Here is a 25,327-nt window from a genome sequence, read left to right as displayed (position 1 = left end):
GCAAACCTTTTAAATTCAAATATGAGTTACAATTTGAAAGTTAAATCAATCTAGAGTTTAATTTAATAACAGGAAGTGCTCTGTGTTTTCTTAAAGTGTGATTACAATACAGCCCTGCCACTGCACTTGTAGGAGGAATTGTGCATTTGTATTGTGACAATAATACCCCTTTTAAAATGAGTTCCTGTTCATCAGATCTTCATCTCGACACATGTAACTGGATTAGTGATAAAATATACAGGCTACGCTAAGAAGATGATTCAGACACACACAAGTTTCCAAGAAAATTCCTTGAAATGACTGCTCTGTAAGCATAATAGATTTATTTTGTTCTCCAAAGAAAATTCAGATCACTATATGAGTATAAATTTCTTTAGGTCCCTTTCACTGCTGTATCTGCTGATACTATAACAGAGCAAAGTATAAAGCAATTTTAGAAAGTCATATCCTGTTCCAAACACAAGTACAGGCTTTTTTTAAATCCCACATTTTGATTAAATAAAAATATACAATTTACTTTTCATATGTATCTAGGGTTTGAAAAAGAACACAACACATGTAACTTTGAAGTTGCCAAACAGCCTCTTCGCCAAGTTCACTAAACCACCACAAAGAGGGAGCTCTCTCTATCCCAAGTTCCTCTAGCCTCATCAAAGAGGATTAATCAATCCAAAATAGTATTCCAGCATGTAAGAAGAGGATAGCATTTCCATGTAAGTACATATGTCAAAAATCCCATGGATAGATTCTATGTTAAATTCTATGTTAGGTCAGAGTCTGTGGATTCGCAGGATTTGATGCAAGAGTTAGATTAAATCCATAGGCAAGACTTTATCAGAGCGTAAGGCATGTGGGAGTGCTTTAGCCCAAATGGTAAATGAATTCTCTAAGCTCACATGCAAATAAAAATAGCTAAATATGGTTTTGCATATCAATTGACATAATAGTTAAAAATTGTGTGCATGGAGAAGTGACAATGGAGTACAACTAAACACATGTTCTGACTTGTGCAGGCATTTTAATGTTAGAACAATTTTAAAGGACTCATTTCAAGGTAAAAAGGCTCCATATAGATCACTTCATCCTTTCCAAACCAAAAGGGGGGAAAAAAATGAATAGGATAAATGTCACAAGAAACATCACTAAAGCCACTAACTGTATAAAGCACATACTTATTTGGCCTAAATTGTTTGAACTAGTCCCGGCCAAGAAAAGGTTTTAAGTACCCTACTGGGACAGATGCGAAGCGGCAACAATAGAAGCCACACTAATGCAATCCAGGTAACACAATCCTGTTTCAAAAACGCGGGGAGGGCTAATTACAGTACTGCTGAGTCAAATTTCTTATACCATTGCAACCCACAGGAGCAGGTCAAAATCAAATGTTATTCAAACCACAGTCATATCAACCTTCTGTATCAAAGTCACAATTTAAAACCAAGTGAAGAACTTAAAAGCTTAACCCATTCACAAGCCAAGCGTGATTCAGTACGGGTGGTGAGGTAGGGTTTGTATTATCATCTTTACATTATGTTTAGCTTGCATTTTAAAAATAATCTTCCGAATTGGTACCTTTTGCATCAATTTATGTAAAGACTGATAAATTGATCACTGCTGGGAAGCTGAATCTGGTTTTTTCATGTAACTGGTTTCCTCATTTTGCAGGAAGCATGTAACAGACAGCATCTCTGGCTTTCATAATTTAAAATGATTTGCAACTAGCAGTTTTGCATACTAGATAGTTAAACAAAATATTTCTGTAAACCTGCCATTAGCATCTTAACATCTCACTTTCCAGTACAATGAAAAATTCATGTGAATTTTGTAGCTTTCATGTTGCTCAAAATGCCACTCTAACACCATGTTTATAGTGTTCGACTCCGCAGCATGCTTATAAAACACATCTCTATACAGATTTCACTGTGGGGGCTTTTTCCCCCCACTTTCCCTGGTACTACCTAATGCTCACAGAAGATGAAAATATGCCTAGTTAAAATAGATAGAGATATCTTCCGAGATCCAAACATTCTCAGGATTACTTATTATAGCTAATCAAAACATCTGCTATAAGCTTCCAATATATGCACTTTCTTACCAAATTCAAACAAGAACTCTAAATCGGGGAGTTTGGAGGAGCACAATGCCAGGCAAGGCTCTGCCATACCCCTGGACCGCTCGCTGCGTGTGGCACCCAACACATCAAACCCTCTTCACCTTCTTCCGTAAAATGGACGCACTGGCACGGAAGATACTTTAAACTTCATATAGCAAACATTAACTCAGACAATAACGCAAGGAGGAGCACACTATTCTATGCTCTCGCCCCTATATGTATAGGTAGTTTCCCTTCAGGGTCCCTCTATTCAGAGATTAGTGCAAAGGTATTGCTTTCCCCAGCTGATGACAGACACTGTCAGTACTTCATGGCCATTTAACTCGTCTAGAGTAATGCTGCATAATAACCTGGTTATCGCACACGGCTTCGTACAATGAGTTTGGACAATTAAAATGTAAAATTGACTCTTTGGCTACCATTTTGCATAATTTGCAAGCACAGAAACTACGCGCGGCTCAGAACAACTAAAATAGATGTATTGTACTACAATGATTTACTCGGTGATGTCAGATTAGCAATATGGATCTGTTTAAAAACACAATAATTAAGACAGGCAAAAATGAATTAATCAACTGACAATACAGTCAAAATAGTATTCCAACCAAAGAAAATAAGAGGAGGAAAAAAATCTTACTTTGCAGATCTATTTTTTTAACTGTTTTTATGCATAAATAAAAACCTTAAAATGTAGATGGATTGCATCCAACAGAACTACTGTAGCTAAAAGTGATAATGATTCAAACATTTTTCAAATAAAAGTTAAATATTTATAAGCACCCAACCACATTTCATAAATCACGAACTATTATTATTTTATTCCTGAAGCTTCCCTGGCACAGCATGTGAATTGAGCCACAGAAAGTCAGAAAGAAAAATCTCCTCTTTATGCACATGAATCAGTTACAAGAACCGGAGCCCTCAAAAGAGCAGGTCGCTCCGTTATCCTCCATATGGCCCTTCCATGGCAATCGCAATTGCAAAGCACAACTAATTCAGTATCAAAAACAAAATTTCATCCGTATATACTCCTAATTCTTCCCCATTAGCAACACAGGGCAGGTGTTTCATTATAATGAGGAGGGGGAGAAAAAAAAAATGGAAGGAAACAATAGCAGTCCTTACCTGTCAATTATCACTGGATCTGATGGAGTCTCATTTCTGTTTCCACAGCTTTTCTTGTCACAACAGCGGCTACAGAGCAAAAGTGAAAGGATTTAGTGCGACCATTACACTGTAAAATCATCATTACGAACATGGTAGGTTCAAATTGCCGGCTAGAGTTACCGCTCAGTCCCTGCCTGGAAATCAGTCAAATGTAGTGGGTCACATATGGGTTAATTACTATGTTTAACTTCTTGCACAGCTGGTTAGCAACAGAAAATATAAAAAGAGAGGGGGTTTGCCCCTTTCACAAATAATAATTCAAGGATCACCCGAAACGGGGAGACCTGCCTATTTGTAGCCTCTTTTCCGTAGGGTTTAACAGTTGTCCCACATACGCTCGCACACAAAATAAGGCAGCCTTTTCCCCACTGAGCCGGGTTTTCACATTTGCTTAATGCCTATGTTAGACATCCACAAGATATTCCTGCATCTACACAGAGCCAAACTCTCAGCTACCAGGAAACCTCCCCCCGAAATCTGAAAGCACAATTATTCTCCCTCTAAGAAACGCTGTTGTTAATGGGGGAGCTAAAATGCAAGCGCCATCGGCAGCGGCTTTTTTTATGCTGGAGCGTGCCTATTTCCCCAAGTTTTCTGAGCGTGTTAATGATCACTAATGCCACAGAGAGCACAGCTCCGGCGGCTGGTGCCCTGCATCAGGTCAGATACAAAGCAGGCATGTGAAATATAAGCTCCGTCTCCTAAAGCACTGCTCCATCGCTGACCTCGAGGCTGGGATTCTTTTGAACTAAGGTGGCTCATTGTTTCCTAAGAGAAGTTAAATTGTTGTTTGTGATGATTCCTTGTCAGGGGTTATTGTCCATTAGGAGCCATAAATACATTGCAGGTAAGCTCATAGGCAATATATATGTTTCTGCTCAGGGTGGGAATCCCTCCTGGTGCATCTAGAGCTGCGGCTGAGCGACGTGGGGGCTGCCCTGCTCTCCCCAGCAGCTCGTCTAAACCCATGAGACCAAGTCACAGCTACACAGGTGAGCAAAGCCTCAGACTTTCACCCACCTGCCCGCCCCAGGGAAGAAACACCCATCTAGCAAGGAAAGCACCTGTTTGTTGACATCCCTTAACAGAAAATCCCCCGCCAAAGTCAAGGCTCCAAGGAATTAAAAAAAAAAAAAAAAATCAAGAAGCTCCTGGTCTTCCCAAGCCCTCCTTGGTCCCCAGGGACCTGCTGGATGAAGCCTGGGCAGCTCCTGTGGGGTGAGGGCTGCAGGGACCCCATCCCATGGTGGCACCAAGTGACAGGCGGGGACGACCACCCCAATTCCTCTCCCCGGCCAGACCTGAGTGCATCTTTCTCTTCAATAAACTTTCTGGTAAACCTCAACCACATGCAACCAAATCTTTGGAAACCACCGAGCTTGTTCCAAATGGCATCCCGAGGACCTGCGCATCGCCCTTATTTCAGCAGCCGGCTTTGGGCGGCTGGCAGGAGGGACCGCTGCTCGCGCTCCCGCTCCGATGAACTATTTTCTTTTCCCCAGAAGGTGGAAGAACATCAGGGCAGGAAGACGCCCTCAGAAGTGCCACACTATATAAATAGCCCTGTTGGGAGTATGACAAAGGTTCTCTTGTGTTGCTGAACAATAGAGTGAATAATATACAGTTACCCACCAAGATTAGCAATAAAGCAACTAACCACACTAAAGATAACAAAAAAAGGGGGCCTTTTACAAAAACAGCCTGTTTAAACATGGTTTAAAAAAAAAAAAAATTTGTTTTCAAAGAGAGGAAAATACATAATTCTTTTCACCGCAAAAAGCTTCAAGGCAACTATTCAGGGCTGAAACTTTTCACAGTTAACACATGTGCGGTATCTTCATTTCGGTGGAAGTTACATTGTTTGGGATTGCCAAAAAAAACTGCTTAATTTTACAGCACAATACCACAATTGATCCACCAGAAAATGCAAGAGCCTTGGCACCCAGAAAGTATTAAAATTTAGGAAAGCATAAAATATGCTGTAGGTAAATAATCATGTGGACGTTCGGGGGGCTTTTTTGCCTATAAAAGGACTTGTCATTGGAGTGCAGCTAGAATGTGTGGGGTGAGAAAATTTACCCACAAACAAGGCAATAAAAACTGCTAATCATTTTTAAATGATTAAAATGTAATTAGAAACAGAGTTGGCACAAGTTAAGACAATGCAGTTCTTGTGACTGAAGCGAATCAGGGCTAGTCCTGACATTCTCACAGCAGACTGGAGGGACAGAAATTGCCACACTTACTCAGGCGAGCAAAGGTTCCCAGGCTCCCAGCCCGAGATGGGCAGATACCACCATCCACGCACCACCAGGCTCGGAGGCCGGCACCTTCCCGGGGTTCTAACCCAGCGGGAGAGGCGGCCGCAGGGGCCCGGAGATGGGGACGCCTCGGTGTCCCCTCCTGCCACCAGCGGGACGGAGACAGGCGCTGGCCGACGGGGACAACCAGGCTTCGGGAACGGGGGAAACGCCGCGTTGCTCATCGGGTGACCCCCTCGTTTGGATAGGGCTTCCCAAGAGTGCACCCCAACAGTCCCGAGTAATACCAAGAGACCTCACTCCTTGCACGGCGATTTGAGGGTGATGGGGAAGGGGTGCATGGCTGGCACATCCCGCCGTCTGGTGGCTCTGTGGCATGAGAGGAGACCCCGAATGCTCTTTCATGTTCTAGATAATTTTTTTTTTAAACCTCAGCTTGCCTTTTGCAATTCTTTCCCCCCAACAGCAGGATCCAAGACCTTATCTACCCCAGTTTTTCTATGCAGAGAATTAAAAAGTCACGCAAATCCTGAGTTTAAGAGCTGGTCACGTGGTGCGAGAAGTGCTTTTAATTCAACTTGCCTCAAAAGCTTTGGCTTTTAGTGCCTATTTAACACTTGGGAATAAGTTCCTAAATATTCTGTACCCTTTCTCCTTTCCCTGAAGGAATTTAAAAATTCCCAGGAGCTTCTCTAAGTCACCCAGAAACCCTCCAGCTCCCAGTAAGGCTCTGTGAAAGTTCAGGGAGAGGTGCCGAGTGCCAGCTCCTTGCAGCCAGGAGGGCAAGGACTTGCCCTCGCTCTTCCCCCACGACACCTCTCCCCAAGTGGGGCAAGGAGCCACAGCTCAGGTACAACACCACGTTGGCCCACAGAAAAACCCTAGAAAATTTGATTTTTTTGGAGGGTTTGCTTGTTTTTAAAACAAGTAGTCCTTGATAGTAGTGCGGCCTCTTGCCATCGCAACCTCCTCCAGCTCCTGCACCTCATCTCTGCCCACCCCAGGTTTCCCCCCCTCCTGTTGCCCGACGCCATCCCCATCCTGCCCCTTCACAGCCCTCCCCGTCCCCTGGCCACCACCACTCCCAGCTTTTGTTGCTGCCTTTGTCCTCACCCCAACCCTCTGGAGACCTGCTGCCCTCCTGGCGTCTTGCTCCATACCTTCTTCCTCCTCTTCCCTTCCCTGTGCTGGAGCATCTCTACCCCGCGTTGCCCGGGCACGCAGGAGATGGCCTCCTCGCCCCGATGGCCTCCTCGCCCCGATGTCTGGCACCCCCAAATCCTCCCGTCCCCACCCTGGCGTGGCGGCCAGGAGCATCGCTCGTGAGAGGAGCCCTGCTTTGTGTATCTGTGCGCTCGGGCGTTCTGCGGGGACAATGAACAATGAGAAATTATGGGGCGATGGCACGTGGCCAGCGCAAATGCGACTTTCCGATCATTTAGCTGCCAGGCTCTAACAAGTCGTTAGCGAGTCCGTGTGGGAGAGATTTTGCAGAAGCTCCCAGCGAGGTGGGTTTCATCCCGCAGACGATGCGGTTGGGACAACCCCTGCCCCAAACAGGCTCCTCGCCCCCAAGCGTGGAGGTACGGGAGCTTCTCGCCAAAACAGCTGTAAGATTTTATTTTACACAGACAAAAACCATATTTTACTCCAACCTCATTCTCAGAAATCACTGAACCATTTTAGCTGAAACTTTCCAAAGAAAGTCAGCCTGAGGCTGACACCCTGCAAAGGACATTTCAGCCAGAACAGTTTAAGTTTGGCAAAGCTGTAAGCCACTGAAGGTTTCATAATGGAAATTGTTGAGGCAATATTAACTATAGATGTCCCTCCCCATGCTGCCTACAATACTAATAAATTCCACTGAGGCTGTGAATTCTCCCCAGCTATTAACATTTTCGCCAACAGTGTAGATTTTTATATTTGACAAAACACAATGAAATCCTTTGAAATAAACAGCCACCTGAAGCAAACCGCAGCCCCACTTTCCTACCACAACCAGGACTCTCCTATACATTTGAATTCTTTGTCTTATCCGAGCCATAGTTGTAGTATACTATAAATACCCAGCTTTGTCACATAAATGCAAAGTTTTATTGTGCAGTTAGCCTTGATAGAAAGCACTGCTGAAAGTTGTTTAGAAATTAAATATCTAAAACAAGCTATTTTAAAATACAGAGCCCTCACTATTTCATGTCTGAAATGAAGAAATTTCATCTTAGGGAGAGCAAGCTGTCTTTCACACCATATGGCTAATGGTAGTGCATAGCAATTAGCTGGGCTGATTAATGGGGAACAGACTCTAATTTTATGCTTATAATTGAGGCTGCATTTGCACCCCTGGTGCAAATTCAGCACATCCCAACTTCCACTTACAACAGGCAAGAAATCAAGAGAAACAGAATGGTGTGGAGAGAGGGTTTTTTTTCCCCCTTCTAGACCCCTAAAGAGCATCAGATTTGCAATTTAAAAGAGTGTTAGCAGCACAATAGATGACAGATTTGTGCAATAGGGTCAAGCGGCCTGGTAAACAAACAGCACCCTCTTACACATGTACAGGCAGAAAAGGAAATGGGTAATATCTAATACGAGCCGTAAGAAATTTGAATATGTCTCCTCCACCCCGTCAGGCACACAACATCTGCCTACTATGGGCAGATATGGGCAGATTTTTTTTTAATTTTTTTTGCTACCCCTCCACCTTATGGTTATGAAACACAAAGCAAGGACTAGCAGTAAACAAATAGAAGGAGAAGAATAAAGCTCCTGATCCAGTGAATTTTAAGAACAAAGAAAGTGTAAAGTGCTTTAATAAAGGGAAAGACTGCACATCTTTTCACATTCCCAGAACAGAAATAATTTTGTCTCAGTCAAAGTATATTGAACAGCCATAAATCTTTGACGCAGGTATTTGATCTTCTGGTTAAAACTCAGCCCTCTATATAAAGTTTCAATTTACTTCTTACCCTTGATGTTTCTAGAGTATTTGTAAGAAAATTAATGTATTAAAGTGGGTGATTCTTACTCTTGCACGGATGGCTCAATGAGTGGCAGGCAGATGGAATTCCTACTTCAAAACCTTGCCGTTTAAGAATCAGGAGAGCACATCACCCAGGACTAACAGCAGATTCAGAGCCTGACACTGCAGGCACTTGAGCATGTGCTTAATTTTACTCGTGTGAACAGTCCCACTCTTTTACTGGTCTATTACAGGAGAAAAGCAAAGCATGCACTTCAGCCTTATCAGGTCAGGGGCCTCCTTTAATATTTCCATGAATTGTTCCTAGCTAGGTATCTAGTGTGAAAGTGGTGCTAATTGGGCCAATGAATTTTAGGGCAATTATGAGTTTGTCAGCGCAACTGGGTTTCCATTTGGAAAGGGAGAAGCGGCCGGGAGTCCTCAGCAAAGCGATGCTGCAGCTCCCAACGGCAGCAGAAGCTCGGGCACCTCTCGGAGATACCCATCTGATCGTTCTCGGGCTCTAATGGGTTATCTTTGGTTTCCTGGAAGAAGCCAAACCTACTGAATGAAGCAGTCTAGAAAAATAGGACGTGAAAACTCAAATCCCCCAAATCCTGCAAGGAAGAATTCGTGGGGCTGTGCAGGGTTTCACCCAGGCTGGCAAAGCAAGGAGAGCAGCTCCTTCTCTGCCGGCATCGCGGGGCACTGCCCTCAAGCTGGGTTTTATCAGGGAGGAGCTGCCATGGAGGACAAAACACGCAGATCCCCAAGAATGAAAAAAAAAAAAAAAACCTTAAAAAAAAAAATCAACCAACAGAGAAGTTTCCATCTGAATATTTTGTCTAAGACTCTCCCCCACCAGGAAACCCTCATCCAAGTTTATTCTCTTAGAAGTGGGTACTAGTTTTTACCCTCAAGTTACTCCTTTTTAGTAAATGTGTTTTGTAAAAGTTACAACGCATGCAATGGCATTTTTACAGTCTTAAAACAACTGATTGTAACAATGAGCTTATGCAAGAACGCCTTGTCTTCCACCAGGCAATTATTTTCTGCCATCGAATAACATGTAACAAATGATTTTTTCAGACATGCAAAAAACACCCACTAACTTTAATGAGACTGCAAGGTCAAGCTCTCCTAGGTGTCGGAGGGGTTTGCGAGAAGATGCTGCCTTCTCTGCGGTAAAAAGGAAGTAGAAGAGGCTTCACCTATTTCAATCAGCCAGAAAAGAGAAGGAAGCAGCTGCAGAAGTACCGTGTTTGGGAGAGAAGATATTTGACTGTCCTGAATTTAAGTGACCAACCCCAGGCAGGCATGTTCAGGGGAAGGGAGCCCAGGGGAGAGCCAAATCTGCACGGGGAAGTTTAAAGAAAATCAACAAGAAGACATCATTTGGGTGGAGGAGCATCACCTGCTCTGCTCCAGCTGAGCGGGGACCTTGCGTGAGCAGCAACCGGGACAAAACAGGCCTCCTAACCTCAAGTCCTAATGTGCACCCAGGGGGGAAAAAAAAAAAAAAAGTACTATTTTGTCATTTTACCGAGGAGGTTTTGTTGGGAATTGGGGCCAGAGACATTTATTGCTAGAAGACTATAATTGATTGTTAATTTTGGTGAGGAGACCTTTTGTGGGCTACGGTGTCTAAATGAAAACCAGTAGCGTTCTGTTAAGAATAACTCTTTATAAATAATTGAAAACTAGTGTGACGACTGAGACCTTGCTGCTAATTACACACACCGAACTGTGTTATTTTGGGATTGTTTAATGCAAGAAAGATAAATTTAAGTCCGAAAATAGCTGCAGGTTCAACCTAGATTTTGAGAGACACGTTCATCTTCTCATCACTAATTAACTGGAAGCAGGGTATTCTTACCTGCACATTATTTCATGCGTGAGCAGAACTCGGCACATTTCTGGGTTCTTGTCTTGGCCTTCATATACTATCGCCTAGAAACAAAACACATTTTTAGCTGTGCATCAAGTTGAGTTTGGAGAAAATAAAAACGCATCACGGTAACTGAAGGCGCAGCCGGAGTTGCAAGCCAAGTCACAGGCTAAAGAGACCGCGTCTCCACTGAACCTGCTCCAAGACTTGCAGCTGGAAAACAACACAAGCTGAGTACAGCTAAGTTCCCTCCTCTCCCTTGCACATCTCTCAAGCAGTGTGTAGGATGGATTTTTTTAGTAGTCAAGACAACCACAATTTTCTTTTCAATTCAGAATAAAATATAAACCTAATAGCATTAAAAGAAAGGGGGAAAAAAAACACCACACAAACCAACAGCAAGGCTCGGCATATTTTTGGTCCTATTCACTAAAAAAAAAAAAAAAAAGACAGAAAAGAGAGAGCTCATGTACTTTTAATTACAAAAGCTGCACAGCCCAGGTGTTTTCCTGGTGGCTCCTGAGAAAGTGCCTGGGCCTGATTCTGCCCTTGAACCTCGTGATCGACCACTTTCCAGAGAGCAACTCTGGAGTTACAGGGATATAAATAAGTGAGAAGCAGGCCCTACCAGATCAGAGGATACCAAAACAAACAGAGGATCAACCAGCTTGAGAAATTTGACTCTGAGATAGCACGGGGAGAACCCTTTAAGTTAAAACTGTGGAAAGACAGTGTGTTCGCATTTCAGGAGGAGTCTACGTCTGCAATGCTGCCACCAGCAGAACCAGCGGCACCGGTGAGGGATCGGCGTTACACGCTAACTAGGTTAGCGCTCACAGCCCGCTCGGTACAGGGTTTCCATCTGATCAGGACAGAGTTATGTTTTGTAACCACCTCCGGTCCTGGGCACCAGCCCCCCCAGCAGCAAACCAGGAGTGAAAAGAAGTTGCCTTTGCAACAGCATCTGTGATAGCACTAAGGTTCCGACATCTTTTAGGGTGCCACGCCAGAGCCGGGATGGATGGTTAGACCCCCAGCCTTGGAGGGACGACCAGCCCTGCATCTGAGCATCAGCTCTACCCTTGACCTTGGTGTGACTTTTTCAGCCTCTAAAATACAGGCTTAAAAAGAAGAAATTGGGGAACGAACTCTGCAGATAAAATGACAGCTGATACAGGTATCCCTAAAGCTAACAATAAAATAGATATTGAAAATAAAAAAACCAAAAGTATGCTGTATGGATGTGATACATTTCAAAGTGGTCTCATTCCATAAAAGGTAAGTGTGGAAAATACTGAGAAAAAATAAGTTATCTTAATATAGGATGAAGTAAGATCATATGAACTGCTTTCCCAGTCCTTACAAATACAACCTACCAAGGGTAAGAGTTGTTGTACCTGCAAAGGGGACACGGATCTTAGGACACACAAATCTGAAGAAGCGTGAGCTGATTTTTAACACCATTTTAATAGTAATATGCAATATTAATATTATGCATTATAAAATGATTTAATGATTCCATAAATAATATCAGGAATGGGGCTGTGTTATCTTCACTAGTTTTAATTTTTTCACTTTGGTTTCGCTATGTGCATTCCCCTAAAACCTGCGAGCCAGTGGGGGGGGGGGGGGGGGGGGGTTGCTGATAAGATAAAACAGAGACCGCTGGTGTCACTGCAACTAACGGGTACAGAGTTTCACCTAACTTCTGCCACCTCACTCCCACCAGCGAGGCACAAACCCTGCAAACCCAGCACTCGTATAAAGGGGACACGAAAGTTGTCGCAGGACGCGTCCAAATTCCCCACAGCACAGACACCAGCAAATCCCCCTGACCCCAGCTGGGCCCCCACGTCCCTGCTCAGTTGCTTGACGTTCCTCCATCGCAGCGCCCAAGAGAGCTACGGATGGGTTGCAAGAAGCCTTGGAAAATGGCACTGCGGTCATCCCTGTGTTGTTACACCAGGAGGTGGGACAAATTCAGAAGATCCTCATTTCCCTGCATTAAAGGGGGAAATCGGGGAAAGCTTCTTCCAGCCAAAACCAGGGAATCAAAGGAACCGGCTGACACCTGATGGGGTCGGTCAGTGAGGACATTGCAAAGCCTCCGGAAAACCCCAAATCAGGTTTCACCTGGTAGTAGGACAGGCCGGGCAAGGGGGAAGCTCCCAGCACTTTTTGGACTTAATCAATAATTAAATTGTAATCTGCCTCTGAGAGTGCAGAGCATGAGGGTAAAAGAGGTGATCTACCCCCGAGGCCTTTAGTGGGGACAAACACCTCCAGTCCCCATCCACCTCCGGAGAATCCCAGCATGACACGGGGGGAACAGTGCCCTAGAGGACTGCTGGACTCGGCTCACTCTTCTTAGACTTCCAAATCCTAAAATAAATTTACCCAGTATGGGTTACCTTGTTGCCAGTGAAGCCGAGGAAGCACTAGAAATGAGGAACCAGAGCACAAAATTTACTTTCTTTTTTTCCCCTCCCCTCTCTCTTCCTCTTCTCTTCCTGCTGCTATGCTTACTTAACCTCCAGGTACCCGCTTAAATAACTCAACTAAATAGCAATAATGAACGGGCAGAGTCAACACTGTGGTACATAATCACCTTGTCTGTTGTGTTTAGCATCAGTGATCCCTTCTTTGCGTGCATGACATTCTTCTGCCTTCCTCTCCATTAAGGATTTGCTTTTCACTTTATTTGCATTTAATTACTGATGTTGCACCCATGCACATTTTGTTTTCTCCGCATTAAGCGCGGATACTCCCGCATACCCTATTCCTGCAGGAATTTCTAGGAAATTCTAGGAAGCGGGAGGAATTGCTGAGTTAATTTCTGAGCAACTCATCCCCAGCTCCCATTCCTATGTCCCAATTTACTTGTGCGAACGGGTGCGTAAAGCGCCAACTGTTTACTTCCATGAATGGCTGCCCGAGAGCATTACAGATACTCTACCATCTTGCAAACTGCACTGCTCTAAAGCATTAATTCTACAATTAGTTTCAAAAAGGAAACAGGAACTGCTAAAGTTTCAGATCATTATAGCTGCCAGAAGTATTTTTTACAAGAAGGGTCTACAATGTTACTGTTGTGAAAATTTTTAACTGTAAGATTTGAAAAGCTCCTCTTTTAACAAAAATATCTTAATTTTATTTTAATCATTATTTTTTAAAGTTCAGGCTTTAAAACAGGGTGATTGCGGCAGGATTCCTTGTCGCACTAACATCGTCGTGATTTTGTCAAATAGGGATCACATTAATGAGAGATAAAGTGAAAGTTACAGTGTATAAACTTAGACCACAGCAGAGCTAAAAATAAGCCTGCAAATACACATCAGGGTTGCACAACAAAACACCAGCAAAGGAAATACGAAATTATAGACTTTTTTTCTTTTTGTTTACTTTGTGTAGTTTTAAGTCGGTGTTATTTCATAAGTGTTTCAAAATAGCTTTTCTTCTCCTGAACAACTTAAACATTTCCCCACAAAATTCATCTTCCATTTTGTAAGCCATTACTCACTCAAGTAACCTTTCTACAAGAAGTCCCAGCGAGTAACGATCACTCATGCACAAACGGATTTGAAAATCAGGCCCCAAAAAATTAGTGTCAAAATACAAGACTTCCTCACTTCCATTTAAAGAGAGCTGCATAAAAAGTTAAATCAAATGCAATTCACTGCTTGCCAGCAAATAAAAACTACTAAATTGAGCACATCGCAGTCATTTCTAGACAAGTGCGTCCAACAATTCGCCTAAACTTTTCAGTGACAGAGTTCATAAAAAAAAATAAATAAAATAAAAGGGAGGGGGTAATATAAATGTCAAGGCTAAAGTTTTCATTTAATCCACTTTTTCCCTCAGTAAAGACGGCAGGATAAAGCAGTAAAAGAGTTGACGAATAAGTTGGAAAAATATAGAGCCAGATTTTGTCCTTAACTATTCCTGAATAAATCCAGATTTATGCCGGTACAACTGAGGGCAGAATTGTCTCGTGGTGTCAGTTTGCCAGTCAAGCAATCCTGCTTTCTGAACTGGATGAAAAACAATCTTGAAGGAATGAGATCATGGTCATTATATTATTCAGTTATGTCATGGCCTTGATTTTAAAAGAGTAAGAGAAGGAGAGAAATCACCAACATGCATCTAAATCCACTCGCTTTCAGATTCCTCCTGTTTCACAAAACAAACTATCTCCTTTATTGAAATAAAGGAGAAAGAAAAACTCATTAAAATGAGGGTCTTTTCAAAAACAGAACTAAAATGATTTGGAATGACATACACAGCCATACACACAGAGAGAAAATAAAATCCTGGCCCCACCGAATTCAATAGGAGCTTTGCAATTGACTTCAGATGGGCCAGAATTTCACCCAGAGAGGATTAGGCTTGTATCCACTGTATATCTACATGGAAAATACTGTGAATTACATTTATTTGGCTTCAGATACTTAACCCTTAATTACCCGAGTTTCTACCCCTTCCCCAGGCAAAATTTTGACTCATCCCAGTGAGGTCTATCCCGGACAAGTAGCGCAGCGCTGGGTCCCAGGGCGAGGACGGTTAGTTCTCGCTGTGTCTCTCAACGCACAATTCAGAAGCATCTAATTATTTTATCCAGTCTCCCTCTGCCTTTGATACACAGCCTGCTTATCGACGTATTCACACAAATTAAATAAATTTATCTCTCCTAATATGTTCATTTTTAATGGTTTTCAAACATTCACATGGAAACAGCTCTAGCGTAAATATCCCAGAACAAATGGCTGTATATTATACAGGAGGGAGCAGTTGGGCTGCCAGACTGGGAATGCACCAGGCCATCTGGCTCAGGCAGTCTCTCCAAAATCCTCAGCTTTGTTTTCACCCTCAGACTCCAAACAACACATTTTCCACTGTGATGAGTTTACATTTTCCCAAACACAGGTCCTGATCATGCATGCAAATTCCAAACTTCTCCATTCCTCTCTGTACAAGAAAATTAAAATCACCTGCGCTTCTGACATCGCACCAAAGGCACAAGAAAGCTGCTAAAATCTGGCGCAATGTAAACTTTCCCCGTCACAGGGGTTAGGTTTTGTTTTATGTTTGTGTGAAATTTCTCTGAGTCTGCTGAGGCTCCTCTGAACTTATTGATAACATTTTTTTTTTCCCATGCGTGTAGCTGCCAGAGAAGGGCCATGCTATGCACAGAATAGAGAGCTGATCAAATATCTGCAGACATCAGAGAATGATAGAGAAGTCAACAGAAAAACCATTTGCATCCAGAGTTAAAGTACTGAAAAAAAGCAAAATATAAACAGAGACTAAGTCTGAAGGAAGCATTTTTGACTCATGAGGACTCTCAGCACTAGACAATAGCTATCGTGCAAAACTTATGATTTTTAAGATGCCTGAGCCATATTAGCATCCCTTATATCTTATGGATGAGAACGGCTGAAGGAAAAATGGGTGGGGAACAAGTATTTCAGATTTATTTCCTCCATCTTTCCTAATAGTGAAATATCTCAACTTTATGAAAATACAGCTGAATAGAAGGCATCTCTTCTCTGTAAATATATTAAAACCCTTAGACTTGCCTAAAAACTCCAGTTTTATTAGAGCAGACATATTTCACATTTTGCAGGCAATTTCAAAATGCATCATTGTTAGAGCCAGACCTACTGCGGTAGGAGCTGCTGCTTTACGGAAAGCAACAGCTATAAAGTTTGGGATCCTACAGGGTTTTGAACACATTAGGAATGTGATCCCGACGTAAAATGAGGTGCCAAGATAACATAAAAGAAAATTTAATTAAGCCAGTATTGACGCCGAATGTTGTTACTCTAACTGAAAAGAGCTTCCCCACAACAGTAACGATTTGCGCGTAGCATTTACAATTTTTAAATGACGGGGGCACATTTTGGAAATGTAGCGAGACCCCTCACAGGCATGTAATTCCCATCTTACCCAACACTTTTCTAGGGCCGCCACCAAAGGCCAAGCACATTATCCCAAATATAACTTGAAACGATGCACTTTGAGATCAATCCTGCCTGGGTTTCCCGTTCGGAAGCCCCACAGCCCAGGCTACCAAGGAGCACGCGTGCAGCGAAAGCTCGTATTTTGGGGCAGCGCACGCATAGTTCATACCTACACCCCAGATCTGCCCTGCGATGTAGTTCGCAACAAAATTCTTGGTTACTTCATTAACGCCACTCTCCAGCCCCACTTCCCATACTGCATCACAGCTGATAGAGAACGTACACGCGCACACCAGGACACATAGATCCCCATATTCCTCCTGTGACAGGACTCTTGCCATGAGTTTCTTAGTTGGCCACAGCCACACAAACCAAGCCCTGGCTTATTCAGACCAAGAACTCTATAGGAGCAGGAACATCTACTGTCTATTATATACACAGCATCCAGCATAGCGAAGCCCTGCCTGTCTACCTGCTGATATAATGCATGCTGCTAATGGGACATTTATGTTACATCTATGAGTAGCAATCCTATATATAGAAATCTAGGTCTGATTTGCAGAACAGATTTTATTTTATCTTACCTAACTTAATAATCCGCAGCTGTACAAAACCTTGCCATTTATAACTGTGAGACAAAGAGAATACATTTAAATCTGATGCGTCCGTGTTTAAAAAAAAAAAAAAAATATTTAATATAAAAAAAAAGAGCCACAGATACTTTCCTGTATGATCTGGGGAACCTAACTCATTCAAGCTTTGCTTCTGTGGGATTTTTAATTTGCCACCAGAAACCTCAGAGTAGCTGTAATTTCAGTCTGGGAATTCACAATTATTGAGTGTGTGAATGTGCGTGTGTGAGTATCGAGAAGATACTTGCCAGCTGAAACATGTACGCTTCTGCAACTGTTTCATTTAAAAGTAATCATTTCATTATCCAATTTGTTCTGAGCGTCATGCATTAAAATACTACACCTTCGAGTAGACTGACAATATATATTTAACTTTCATTAAAAATTAAAGAATTTTCAGACAGTCTTTGCAATATTTAATTACAGTTTGATGATTTGAAAGTTACTTGAGAATCTTCTATATAATTCACTGTCGTAAAATATAAATGATATATTCAACGTTTGGGTGAGCTTCTGTCATGTGTTGTACTTCGCTTCATAATAAGCATTCAGTAAGCGAAGCGATCGCAACTATGAAATAATGTCACTTTAAAAAAGAAAGAATTAAAAAAGAAGAAGAGGGAGAATTTAGCCCCTGGCCCCCAAAAAGATTCAGAGCGGCACATGCCACAGTTTTGACATGACAATGCCCTATTTTTCATAAGCAATTATAGTCATGCCTAAAGAAATTATGTTCATGAAATTAATACGTAAGCAAACATGTTTGCGTCTAAAATAGCCTTTTGCTCCCCGTATTCTAATCTAAGTTGAGAGAGCTTTTGTTCTTAAATCCTCGCTTCTCAATTCCATTGCACTTTCCCCAAAATCTGTAATCTGCACTAACTTTGTTTTTGTAAGACTTCCTGAAATCATACAGATTTTTTTTTAGTTCTTCATTGTGAATGTGCTTTAAAGCTACATGGTAGGTTTTACAAATAAACTGTATCTCGGGGGTTTTTTTCCCCTTTCTCTCCAAAGACCCTCTGATGACTTGATAATAATGAGAGACCAAGAGGTCAAACAGTGCCTTAGGATGAACTCTTCATATGCAAGATGCCTTTGTTAAGAAAATTATTTTGAATCCGCTGCTCTACATGAGTTCAGGGCTCTGTTTTCAACAGGATTATGAACAGAGGCTTTTGCATTTCCGTAATGATAGGAAAGCTATTTAAAGATAATATTTATTGATAGTCTCTCTCGTACGGTCTACAATGAAATACATAAGCTCCAAAAGAACTAAAAAGAGTTCGTGTATCAGGAAGATTTTGTTACTTTTAACACAAGCTAGCCAATTTGTGCCTGAAAAACAAGGAATGACAGCAAATGCTTTCCAAGGTTTGTTAGGAAGAAAGGTATGTTGCTGCTGTTTTAATTCCTACAGGGAACGGGCTCTGTTTGGAAGTGCATAGTTTAACAGAGTTCAGATGCATGGTGGATTCTCTAGTAAAATTAATCCAAGTTCCTTTTTTCTTTTTTTTTTTTTTTTTTCTGTTGAAAGACAGTCTTCAATAGCAGGAAAAGATGTTTGGGGACCATCAAAGAGAGTTTTCTAAAACAAACTCAGCCCTTAGAGCTTTATGTTTTGCTGTAGAGAAGAAACCCAAATACAAGCCAAGAGTTTTTTCCCTACAGACAACATACAGGGACTGACTTTTCCTCTCGGTACAAAAAAAGCTTAATGTTTTTCCTAAATAAAATTTAAGAATTTTCTTTAACAAGTAAAACAGATTAGGAGGGGAAAAAACATATCTTAAGGAGAAAAGGGCTTAAAAGCCATCCCAACTATTCAAAAGAAATGTATTGCAAGAGAAAAATATTCTGACAGGAGCAGCAGAAAAAGGTAGAGTAAGACTTTTTTTTAAAAAGAGAGAATCGATTTGTTCAGGTAGTCCCTCTGTGAAAATACAGTTTTCGTACAGAAAAGTATTTTTTACAGGTAGGCGCGCACGTTATTACTCCGTTTGGGAAGCCAAAGAGCAAGCTGCAAATTAGGGTTAATCCATTGACAAGGTCTGCTGCCCTACAGCCCTCCCCGAAGTCCGACACCGAGCTCGCCGCTCCCCGCGCCGCGGGTCGGGGGGCTATTCCGACACGCACAGGCTATTCCGACATGCAAACGTGCCACCATTTGATCGCTCCTCCTTTAACCCAAGGACCCGGCGGCAGCGCGAAGAAAGGACGGACAAACACGGCCCCCGCGCCTCCGCGGCGGCTTGTGCTGACGGCCTGGAGGTTAATTCTCAGTAATTAAGCGGCAAAACCAGCCCCAGCCCGGCTGGAGGGCTCGCCCGTATTTTTCGGAGCTCCCAAGCCCGGCGGCGGGCAGGGTCCCGCGGGGACCCTCCGCTCAGCCCCGACGCCGGGGCCGGCGGCTCGGCCCTGCGGTGTGTGTGTCCCCCCCTCCGCCGCTGCGCGGTCGCGGGGATGCGCGGCCGGTGCCCCGCGGGAGGCGGCGGCCCCTTCCCCGGCGGGGCAGAGCCGCTCGGCTCCGCTTCGCGCCGGGGGCGGGTTTCGCCTCCGCGGGCCGCCCCGCCGCGCTCCCGGGGGCCGCCCCGACGGCTGCCCCCCCCCCCCCAAATACACACACCCCCTTCCTCCTCCTCCTCCTCCTCCGCGGGCGTCCCGCAGCACCTACCTGCTTGGTCATGGAGTCGATGAGTCGGACGTAGAAATCCTGCTCCGTCCTGATCCCTGAAACGAGGCAGAGGTGTGAGGAGAGGGGGCGGCCGGAGGCAGAGCACCGGGGCTCGCCCGAAGGGTTCGGGCCCCCCCCCCCCCCGCCCCGGGTCCCGGCAGCGCTGGCCGCGGCCGAAGCTGCACCGAGCTCCGGGATGAGCGGAGCGGAGGGGAGCCGGGTCAGCGGCTTCCCCCGGCCTCTGGTGGGCTCTCCAGCCGAGGAGGAGGCGAGGAGGGGTGGTGGGGCTGACACTGGGGGGGGGCTCCCAGCCCTTACCATTGCTGTAGAGCAGCTGCAGGCGGTAGTGGATGCCGTTGTTGGTCTTTTCGCTGTTGGCTTCCTGAAGTCAAAGAGGACGCGGGAGGCCGGAGGGAAAAAGGAAAAAAAAAAATATATATATATATGTATCATATGAAGTTTCTCTAACGCTCGCACGCCGGGCGGCCCCGGGGCCGGACGGGGATGGGTCTCGGCCCCCTCCCCTGCCCCGGGCATAGCGAGGGATGGAGGGACACCCCTTCCCCGGCTGCCCTCCGGGACGGGGAAAGAGTAAAGGGCCCGGGAAGCGGCGGTGGCTCCCGGGACGAGCCGGTGCCGTCGCCCCGGGGGAACGGAGCGGGGAGGGCCCGGGAGAGGCGACCGAGCCCCCCCCGCGGGCCACCGGGGCTACTCACCTTCTCCTTCTCCACGAAGCCCACGAAGGCGGTGCGCTCGATCTCCACGGGCTGCCCCTGCCGGTCGTAGAGAGCCAGGACGAAGTGGAAAAAGTTGGACTTCCTCAGGTTGGAAGGAGGCTGCTTCTCGAAGTGAGCCCGGGCCAGACCCACTCCGCTGGGACCAGAAAGACGCGGGTTAGCGGCAGCCCCGACGACGCGGCCTCAAGCCGCCGCGTCCGTTCCGTGTCCTCCCCTTCTGCCCCCCAGTCCCTGCCTTCCCCCTACCGGGACCCGACTGGGCTCCCCCGGGGCTGAGCATCGCCCCCCCTGCCCTCCTCCCCCGAGTCGCCCCCGGGGCTTTTTCCCTCCGGGCGAGGGGAAAGGCGTCTTCAAGCGCGGCCACGCCGAAACCCCGCGGAGCCGGGAGAGCGGCACAAACCCGACCCCATCCCGGCCTGCGGCGGGTCCGAAGCGCCAAGCGGGGGTGTGTCGTCCCCCCCCGACCCTCGCCGCCCCCGGCACCCAGTACCGGCACCCACCAACCCTCCCCGGGGGCCGTGCCCGCCCGCAGCCGGCCCTGCATGGCCGGGGGAGCCGCGCTCAGCCCCGCCGGCGCGTTGCCCCGCGGAGCGGCATTTGGTCCTGCCACTTCTCAAACTCGGCTCGAAGCTGTCACCCAAGCGCCCATGTGCCTTATCTCTTTCAGTTTCAGTCCTGCGAGCTTTTTTTTTTTCCCTCCCCTCGCCGGAGTGGTGGGTAAACACGGCGACGGCAGCCGAGGAGACAACTTGAAATATTTCAGGGTTGTCCCTGCAGAAACTTTCCCTTCCTTAGAGGGCTCCAAAGGGAGGGGTGCGGGGCGAGGTGGGAGACACCGGGAGATGTCAACATTAAACTTCTTAGCTGATGCCGGCTCCAGGGCTCAGGCTGCGAATCTGGCATCAGGGGTTGTTGGGGTTTGGGTTTTTTTTCGCGGGGAAGAGGATGGGAACGAGGGGAAATAAGAGAGAAAGCGAGGCTGGGCACAGCTTCGCAAATCCAGCTCCTATTTGAAGGGATTTCTTTTTAAAAAATCTAAGATAAGTGGCAGTGGTTTTACAAAGGAGCTTCGAATTAAATTTCTCCTCGAGAAAGCTTTGCAAAACTCCCTGCTTATCGGAGGAGAAGAAGGGAGGCTGCTGATTCTGACGGGGATAAGAAAGCGAGGTAGAGAAATATATTTTGGATATATCCGTGCAGAACTCGCTGCTTATCGGAGGAGAGAAGTGTCGTTTGGAGATCTTAAGGCTAAATCAGCAGCAAACATAGTTTTGAAAACTCCTTCCTCCGCGCGGACACAAGGAGCTAGAGAGATTAAAACCCACCTATTCCTACCTAGCGAAACTCGCCGCTTCCTTTATTATTATTATTCTTATTTAATAAAAAGTCATTCCTACGGGACAAGAGGGATAAGTATTTTAACTGGCGACATCTACGCGAAACTCACTGCTGTTAGCAGAGCTCCAGAGCCGGCTTTTTGGTGGTGCAGGGGGGAAAGGCGCTGCCCGCGGGGAGCAGCGCTGCAGGCGGCGTGCGCCCCGGGGCGCGGAGCGGGGCGCGGGCGCGGAGCCTGCCTACCTCTGAGCGGCCGTGCTGGCGTCCAGGACGCCGGCTCCCTGCATCCACGTCCGCACCGCGTTCATCCCCGCGCCGAGGGGCTCTTCCTTCATGCTGCTCCCACTCCGCTGGATGCTTTCCTGAATCCCAAACATGAATCAGAAACAACAGCGCAAATCTTCCTTCTTTACTCAAAATAAAAAAAAAAAAAAAGTGATAAAATCGCCAGGCGGACTGTTATATATGGGGTTTTTCTCTCTTTCTCTCTTTTTTTCTCTCTCTGCAGCTGATCTCTGGAATCAAAGCAAGTCAGAGAAAGCAAACACAGGCACGCACATTAAAAAAAAAAAAAAAATCCAGAGGCAATCAGAGCCCGGTTTTTGTCGCTGCTGTTTGCTGCGTGTGCAGTTTGTTTGGGTGCTTGGAGGGGCTGGCGGGGTGCTGGGGGCTGGTTGCAGCGCTCGCAAGCCGGAGGAGTACTTGAAGTCCCTTTTGTATGAAGACACCCCTCGGATGGCAGCAGGCAAAAAAAAAAAAAAAAAAAATCTCGGATGGCAGTTTAAGAAACAATAGGACGAACGGGAGCTGCGGCAGGCTCTGCTACATCAAGTGTCATTTTCCAGTGACAAGAGAGGCAAGTTTCCCCCCCCCCCTTTTTTCCCCCCTCTCTCTTTTCTTTCTTTCTTTTCTCCCTCTTTCTTTTCTTCTCTCCTCTCCCAGCCGAAGCGCTCTCTCCTCCCTCCTTCAGCCGCGCAGGAAGCGAGTTGCCGGAGCCGGGCGCACGCCGGGAAGGGAGCGAGAGGGACGCACCCGCGGCGGCGGCGCGGACGGACGGACGGAGGGAGACCCTGGGGCTCCCGGTGCCCGCGCCCCCTCCCTCTCCCGCAGCGCCGGGGCGGACTCGCCGTCTCTCCCTATGGGAGCCACTTTGACTGTCCCCGCCGCCGAACACGAGCCCCGCAGCCCCGGCGGGCGGGGGGCGGGGCCGGCGCCGCCACGCCCCCTCATTTGCATCGCGTCACCGCTCTGCCCCCCCCCCCCACCAACACCACCCCCCACCCCACCGCGGCGCCGCCGCCAATGGCCGCCCGCGAGTCGCCGCCGCGGGGGCGAGGCCACGCCCCCCCTCGTTAGCATAGCCCCACCCAGACGCCCCGCTCGGCCCGGGGGAAAGTTGCCCCGAAGCGCCCCCCCCCCCCCCGGGGCGGGGGTGGGAGCGGGGGGCATTAATACAAACACGATCGCGCCTTTGTTCAGCAACGAGGCGGCGGCGCTGCCCGCTGGGGCCGCCCCACGCCAGGTACCCGCGCGGGGATAACCGGAGTGGGGGGGGGGGGGGGTGTCCGCCGCCAGAGCCGGGCTACCGCCCCCAGCCCCAGCCCCTAAAATCCGGGGTTGCCCCGCCGGCGGTGGCCCCTGCCCGAGCCCTGCCGCTCGGAAGGGAAGGAGGAAGCCCGGAGGAAGGAGGAGAGGCCGCTTCACGCAACGGGGTTCTCCCCGGCGGCGAACGCCGCTGGAAACGCGCGTGGGGCCGGACCTGCCCCGGGTGTCGCCAACTTCCCCGTTGCAAATCCCCCAAAATCGCCGCTGAACCCCCCCACCGCTCGCCCCGGTTCTTGCCCCCTTCCCGGGCAGCGGGTGAGCTGCTGCTGCGCGGCAAAAGCACACCGTTTCCCAACAGGACAGTTCACGGAGAAAGTCCGATTCTTTTTCTAGGAAGTCCGATTTTTTTTTTTTTTTCCTAGGGAAAATAATAATAATAATAAAACCAATTCCTGCCCTCGCTGGGGAAGCGCAGTGCCCGCACCTCTCCGCGGGCTCCCCGACCTGCCGCCCCTCGGTGTCCCCGCAGCAGCCCCCAGCCTTCCCCCCACGCAACTCGCTTCGTTGCCGACCCGCGCCCCTGCGCCCCGGGGTCTGGCCACCAACCCCCCCTTCCCCGGGCTCCTGCCGTGGAAGGGAGGTCGCCGTGCCTCCTCCGTGGGTCCTGCCTCCCCCCAAATCCAGGCTTGCGCAGCGTTTGCACGTAAAAGAAACCAACACCCGGTTCATCCCGGCATAGCCGGGCTGCTCGCCCTCCCCAAGGTGGGGTCACCCCGCGGAGGGTCGAGGGGGATCCCCCCCACCCGGACCCCGCTTTAGGGAGGGCAACCTCTAAAGTGTCTGGGTTATCTCTGTATTGTTCCCGTGTCCCTCCATTCCCCACCCCGAGGTAGGGAAGATGCTGCCCCGGGAGCGGCAGGGGATGGCGGGGCAGGGGGGCTGCTGTCCGCCCCTTCCAGGGCCCGCACAGACCCCCACGGAGGGCAGCGGAGCCCGCCGAGCCCACAAACACCCTGCCCGGAGCACAGCTAAGGGCCCCGACCTGGCCCGGAGAACAGACAGCCCAGGTACAACACGCTATAAGCACCAGTATACAGCTCCATAGGCACCCTATGGCAGTCTGACAACTCTATAGGACCCTCTTCCAGCCACCTGTACATCACTTTGTGTGCAAGGGCCGTCTGAGCCCACAGCTAAACCTCGGCCAGAGAGCTCTGTCTCCAAAGCAGGCACACCGCCCGCCGCCAGCACCTCGCTGGCACCGAGAAAACGCACCCGATCCTTGGCTTTAGGCGAGTCCGCACACGAAACATCCGCATCCAAAGTACCCTGCCTTCTCACATAGGAACCGTTACAGAGAGCAAGTTTTCACATTCCCTGCAGATGATATTTGAATCTTCACATAATCCTACTGTGTCATATCTCAGGGATATGTGGAAGAACACACACGCAGCCACACATGAATATTTACGCCACAGGTATTGCATAGGAGTAGTTTGGCCCCTGCTGTGCTCTGGCTTATTGGTCTTCTTCAGGCTGCTGCTGTATCACTTGTATCATATCCAGCCTAAATGCCTCCATGGTGAGATACATTTTGCAATTAAAAGCTATTTGCACCTGCACTGATTGCTCCTTTCCCAGGGCAGGGATCTGCCCAGGGAGGAATAATGCATTTGAATCAATATACCGAGCAGTTGGCAGATTTTGCCCTTCAAATCTGTTCAGGGGATCAGGGGACCATTTCCATGCCTTTTCTTGGATGCTGAAGGGAACAGCATCCCAGCAGCAGTCTGAGGGCACCTCCACCGGGCAGGGACAGCCAGCCACGACAATAAAAGTGACAAGTTCTCCACTACTCTCCTCCTTCTACACACACACGCACCTCTGTGCCCAACACACAGGCAAACTCCTGGAGGCTCCTGCTGCGGGCCGGGGCAGACGCCCCACCTGGGGCTTAGGGGTAGTCTCAAAGCCACTAACTAATTACTGCAAGGACGAAAGAGTTAAACACTGCCTCGACCCCCACAGGGGGAGTGTGAAAGAAAAGCAGAGCTGA

The 25,327-nt window shown here is 47.3% G+C and overlaps 1 protein-coding gene across 9 annotated transcripts in view; it reads right to left on the bottom strand.

The window, feature by feature from the left end:
• EBF1 (EBF transcription factor 1) overlaps window positions 1–22,921 on the bottom strand; it is a 284,529-nt gene extending 261,608 nt beyond the window's left edge. For 4 of the 9 annotated variants that reach the window (XM_069772893.1, XM_069772894.1, XM_069772895.1 and 1 more), the window contains exons 1-6: window positions 21,970–22,919; window positions 20,371–20,527; window positions 19,973–20,036; window positions 19,655–19,710; window positions 10,377–10,450; window positions 3,239–3,307 (exon numbers count right to left, since the gene is read on the bottom strand). In XM_069772893.1, the coding sequence (XP_069628994.1) occupies window positions 3,239–3,307; window positions 10,377–10,450; window positions 19,655–19,710; window positions 19,973–20,036; window positions 20,371–20,527; window positions 21,970–22,103 (554 nt within the window). In that variant the 5' untranslated portion in view covers window positions 22,104–22,919. Of the gene's footprint in view, window positions 1–3,238; window positions 3,308–10,376; window positions 10,451–19,654; window positions 19,711–19,972; window positions 20,037–20,370; window positions 20,528–20,891; window positions 21,454–21,969 lie in introns of those variants that run through there. The other 5 variants (XM_069772891.1, XM_069772892.1, XM_069772889.1 and 2 more) reach the window with 3 other exon arrangements.
• Window positions 22,922–25,327: the final 2,406 nt, after the last annotated feature.

The sequence above is a fragment of the Haliaeetus albicilla genome, chromosome 27, assembly GCF_947461875.1.
Source record: "Haliaeetus albicilla chromosome 27, bHalAlb1.1, whole genome shotgun sequence".
NCBI classification, from domain to species: domain Eukaryota; kingdom Metazoa; phylum Chordata; class Aves; order Accipitriformes; family Accipitridae; genus Haliaeetus; species Haliaeetus albicilla.
Note: the sequence above shows the minus strand (reverse complement) of the source record. Positions and strands in the feature narration are given on the sequence as shown.